Here is a 5,627-nt window from a genome sequence, read left to right as displayed (position 1 = left end):
TTGGCGTGTGCTCTTTTATATGGTAATGATATTAATTAGGGGGCGTTTACAAGGCGGAGATCTGACACCAGTCAGCTGTGCACAATTTCAAGATCATTTGCGATTTATAAATGTAACATCTGGAAGAGAGGCGTTTTCTCTGAAATCACACTTACACACTTTTGAGTAACGATCTTAGAACAAATTTAGGACGGTTTATATGCAACATTTTATAAATGAGGCCCCTTGTCTCCTAGACGGCCACCGGGACAAGACCACAGGAACCAGATGAGTCCTCTGCACAATCTGACTTTGCTGCAGCCTGGAATTGAACAGCTGGTTCGTCCGGCCAGAGGACTGAGCCTGGTTTCTCCCAAGGTTTTTTCTCCATTCTGTCACCGATGGAGTTTTGGTTCCTCTGGCTTGCTTAGTTGGGGACACTTAATTTCTAGCGATATCGTGGACTTGATTGCACAGATACTATTTAAACTGAACTGAGCTGGATGATGACATCACTGAAATAATTTTGCATTATTGACACACAATATTTTCCTATTTAATACTGTAAAGCTGCTTTGACACAGTCTGTATTGTTAAAAGCGCTTTATAAATTAAGGTGACTTGACTCGCGTGAACAAGCACCAATTTGCCTCCAATTTCAGGCATTTGTCGGCAATTTTGCAAAACCTGTAGGCAAGTGAAAATCAGGTTTAAAATCGTGCAGTGTGAACTCGGCATTAGTGAATAAATGTACATGTTGGAAATCAGCGTGCAATAGTAACTTAATAATGGTTTAGTTTGTGCTTCAGATCAGTTCTCAAAGATTGTAGTGCAATCGTATGCAGTAATGTCAAAGTACAAGTACAGATAGTGAGTATTATTTCTAGGCACTGGACAAGAGAATTTAAACACAATCACTGGTACATGACTAACCACTTTTATTCACAGTATAATCTCACATTTCCTTTTTCAGCAGAGACAGTTCAGCGTTCAGTTCAGGAGCTCTGCTGGAGCTTTGATCACAGCACACAACCACTCTACACAGCGGACACATATCAAAATGAGACAGAATGACATTAACAGACACATTACAGCTGTGTGCATTTAAAAAAGCAAAGAGAAGCAAAGCAAAATCAGAGAAAAACATCCCTGACTAGCATGGCTGGAATAGACTTTGGGCTGTGAAACGGTGAAATACAGGACACAGATCCACTTTTGTGCTGAAATACTCAAACACATAGACAGAACACACACACACACACTGTAATGTCACATTATGACCAGAGATAGTCAGCAAATAAATACAGCAGATATAATTCACATGACAACACAGAACAACAGCACAAGACAGCTTCTGTTGGTCTCCATGGGGTGGTTTGTTGTTTTGCTAGAGGTTCTTCTCTCTTGAGTGTATCTATATCTGTATGAGAGCCTTCGATTCAGGCTGGACGAAACACACTGACACACTGCTGTTCTTTAATCATATTACAGGCTTATGTGACCATCTATAAAATCACTAATGCCATGTCTGATCATTGACATTGAGTTTGGCTTGGGAAAATCCCCATGTCTGTTCACATGTTACTAAAGCTCAGCCTCAGCACAGCCTGACCTGCAGGCCAGCTCTATGGACACTGATGTGACTGTGTGAGGCTGACGGCAGATAAATGCTCATCCCATTCATGGACCTCTACGCCACCAGCAGCACTCAAACTTGTCAAGGATGGCTTTGGATTGAAGCGTCTGCAAATACAGCACTACTCTCCACATCTACAGCATGTTGTCTTCTGACAGAATTGTATTTTACATTATTCACACACAAGTATATCACATAAATATATCAATTTATATGTTGACTGTCCCTTTCTCAGAGAGTCTGCCAAGTTCAGAGTCATTAGGGCTTCTGATGAAAAACCATGAACATAACCATGAAAAACTTTAAAACACTGCCATAAAAACGAATATTTATATGAAATTTTATCCAAATCAGAGGGCTGCATTAGACACTGCAGTTACGCATTCAAATCTTCTGGAGGACTAGGGATGATTTATTGCTGACTGTCATCAGAAAATTCACAATGTTCGATTCACAATGTCGGTCCGGCTCAGATTTGGCCTGAGAGGGAGACGGTTAGATCGCTGTCAGGCCAGCTGTCACTTCGGGTTTTAAGAGATTAGTTCAGCCAACAATGGAAACCATCATTATTTACTCTCGTGTCATTTCAGTCCTGTATGACTTCTTTCTCTCTTTCCTTTCCAGAGAGCACCATTAAAGCATTCTATACGACCAGCGCACTATTCAGAGTCAGACAGCAGCCCTGTGTGAGAAACACAGCCATTACTGACTGAGCACGTTCCCTTTTGCCAGGTCATGCTTTCAACTCTTTCCTCACCATTGAAGAAATTTTCCGGCATTCTGTGTTTTCACTGTTATACAGTAGGGGGTGGTATAACATTTATCATCAATCAGCATATCAATCAAAACCACCTAAAGTTAACTCAGTACTGAATGTGATCTGGATGCAGTCATTGACTAAACACCATTTTCTCAGCTTTTTGATCAAAACATTTGAGTGTAGATAAAAAAAACAATGCATGAAAGTAGAATAAAACCTTTTTGTTTGTTTGTTAAAAGCAGAGACTCTGCACGTTCAGATATTCATGCAACTAAATATTCTGGGGGCCATGAGAATTTTGTGACAATGATCAAAAATGCTGGCGGACGCTGGCAACTTGGCTGAAAAGAGTTAAATGAATCAGGCTGGGCTGTGTGAAATTGGAAAAGATTTGTTCTTTTACAAACTGACTGTAGAAAGGGAAGTAACACTAATATTGACTGGTGTGAAGTTGGTACGGTGTTCACTGAGTGGCAGTATGAATCACCGTCCACCATCCTGGCTTCGACCGCTTTTATGTTTCAAGAGAAAAATACAGGGTTGAAATGACATGAGTAAGTAATGAGAGTTCCCGCTTTCAGGGTATAATTCTTCTGTCAAGAAGTGACAGTCCAACTGAACGTAGAAAGCCGTGGACGAGGCAGCCGGTTCTAGACCTGTGAGATAAGCTGCATGTTGAAGCTGGGTGACCGGCTCTGTTTTCCAGGAGAAAGCAGCTCCACCTCCTCCGGCAGTTGCTGCTCCTGCAGGCTGAGGATGGAGTATCTGCGAGCCTCGGCGACGGAGCCCAGCCCCGTCCTGCAGTCCAGAGAGGTGCTGGAGGTCCTGCGAGCGGACGGGCGGTTCTTCCTCCCGCGCACACCGCTGGGCTGGCTGCTGCTGGACGCGCCGGACGAGAAGCCCTCATCCGCATCGTTCAGGCCGGAGGACTCCTCCTCCCTGCTCAGCCCGTCTACATCTACCACAGAGAAACCATACAGGACAGAATGAATTCAAGAGACAGATGAAATGAGATCGTATCGCTTTCTGAAAGCGCTTTGTCTCCATATGTTACAAGAGTGTCATGAAAACCATTGGGAGTGAGAACGTGTTGTTACGTCCTCTGCAGCAGCATTCACTTCCTGTCTGCAGAGGACGTAACAACACGTTCTCACTCCCAACTCGTCACATACTGACGCTTGGTCAGGACCCTTTGGCGGCTCTTTTTGACACACAGGGGTATCCTTTTAGCGTCACTTTTCGACGTGCAGGGTCCTCCATTGTTTTCAGTTAATTAATGGTTTTAATTTAATGGTTTGCTTGCATTTGTAAAAAAACAGAAATCATTTTATATACATTTATACTTTCATTGGAGCACCTAACCCTAAACCTACCCACTTCTGAACAATACAAAACATGTAGCAGGCAAATATAAGCGCAGTCACAGGTATTTATTTCAAAAACTGACCATAAACAAGCAGTATAAAACCATTACAATCAAGTCCTGTTGCATTCCAAGTCTTTGGAATTAAGGTTTAGGTTTAGGTTAGGCTTAGGTTTAGGGGCAGGGGTTGGGTTACGTGCTCATAAATGTGTAAATAGTGTAATGTAAATAAAACTGTTGTGGCTATTTACATTGGAAAATCACACCCCAACATATATGCAATATTGGCAATATTATTACCCAATATATAATTTAATCATGGCGATAAAACTCCCCGTGCCTTTCTCGTTGGCATATTCATGCCAAGGGTTTCTTATTCAAAGCAATGGAGGACCCTGCACGCCGAAAAATGATGCTAAAGGGGTACCCCGTGCATCAAAAAGTGACGCCAAAGGGTCCCGACCAAGCGTCAATATGTGACGAGTTTGGAGTGAGAATGTGCTGGAATTAACAGAAGAGCAAGACTCTACAGAATGATGTGATTCATGAGATCTGATCTGGGATGAGAACAATCTGACAAATCAGTCTCAAAGTAAACTATAATAATGAAAATAAGGTCAGATCTGTGCGTTTGTGTGATTTCATTGGCCGTGTATTAAATAGCTTTGACCTCATCAACTCGTTACTGAAGAGCCATTAAATGACTGAGTAGAAGGCACTTGCACATTCAATACTGAGCAATCCGATTACACTTTCAGCAATCAATGAGAGAGTAGTTCTGTCATCTTCATCTACCCTGTTTAAATATATCCCAAAAAAACTATGCAAATTCTGTCTGGTCCAAACAGGAATAATGGACTGAAACAAGTAACAAGATACTGAACAGATGATAGATTTAACCATCAGCCAATCTGCATGTCCTCATTCATCACAATTACATTTTAATAAGTTATATACAGTGCGTGCATAATTATTAGGTAAGCTGATATTCTGACCATATTTTTTTCCAAGCACATTTGACCAATTCCAAACCACATCAGTCTTAATTAGGGCTGCCCCTAATAGTCGACTAATTGTTAGTCGACCAGAAGAGGCTTGGTCGACCAACATTTTATTAGTCGCAGAAAAAATAATAAATAAATAAATAAAAATCCACAGGCGAAGTCACGCAGTTCGTGACGGACAGATCGTTAACGGCTAGTAATACAGTACACCAGGAAGGACATCCAAACGCTCGCCTATCATTCATCGACCTCAAATATGGCTTATTATCTAATGTAAGTACTAGCAACTTTACATGGCTGCTCAATCTAATGTTAACCTAGAGAAATGTGCGCTGTTCAGTGTCTGTGTGGAGTGTGGAAGCTGAACAGTAGCTCACTGCAGGACAGATGGAGGCGCTTGTGCAGACACTTACTCCTAAAACACTCCCTAATTTTTGGTCATACAGATAAAAGTAATACATCTTTCAAATCTGTAAAGACTCTACGTTTATTTGTGTGCACTCACAATAACAACAAAACCCGCTTTTGTAAAATAATGAAAGCAAACAGGATGCGCTTTCTGCCGTCTCGGTCTCTGTGAACTTAAGCACGAAACTCCGTGTATATTGCCTTACAGACATTAAACATATATCTATAGAGAGTGAAATGTCTACTTTCAAATGAACCAATTCAAATGGAAAACAGATATTCCCAGATTATGTAATCTGTATTAAACATACAGGTGCATTACTATTGCGGAGATGACGAGTCAGTGTCGCCGAGTTCATCTCTTAAACCGAAAACAAAGAAAGCACTAGTTTATCAGATTATTAAAATGTTAAAGCAGCCTCCTTACTGTTTTTCCCTGACACATTCATAATCATTACTTCTGCCGGTGCGCTGTGG

The 5,627-nt window shown here is 41.4% G+C and overlaps 1 protein-coding gene across 1 annotated transcript in view; it reads right to left on the bottom strand.

Moving 5' to 3' along the window:
* Positions 1-2,350: 2,350 nt before the first annotated feature.
* hycc2 (hyccin PI4KA lipid kinase complex subunit 2) overlaps positions 2,351-5,627 on the bottom strand; it is a 43,060-nt gene continuing 39,783 nt past the window's right edge. Inside the window, exon 12 of the mRNA XM_016511693.1 lies at positions 2,351-3,333. Within this exon, the coding sequence (XP_016367179.1) occupies positions 3,026-3,333 (308 nt within the window). The 3' untranslated portion in view covers positions 2,351-3,025. The remainder of the gene's footprint in view (positions 3,334-5,627) is intronic.

This window comes from Sinocyclocheilus rhinocerous, unplaced genomic scaffold (assembly GCF_001515625.1).
Source record: "Sinocyclocheilus rhinocerous isolate Xijiao unplaced genomic scaffold, SAMN03320098_v1.1 scaffold1647, whole genome shotgun sequence".
Taxonomy (NCBI): domain Eukaryota; kingdom Metazoa; phylum Chordata; class Actinopteri; order Cypriniformes; family Cyprinidae; genus Sinocyclocheilus; species Sinocyclocheilus rhinocerous.
This window is presented reverse-complemented; position numbering and strand designations above follow the sequence as displayed.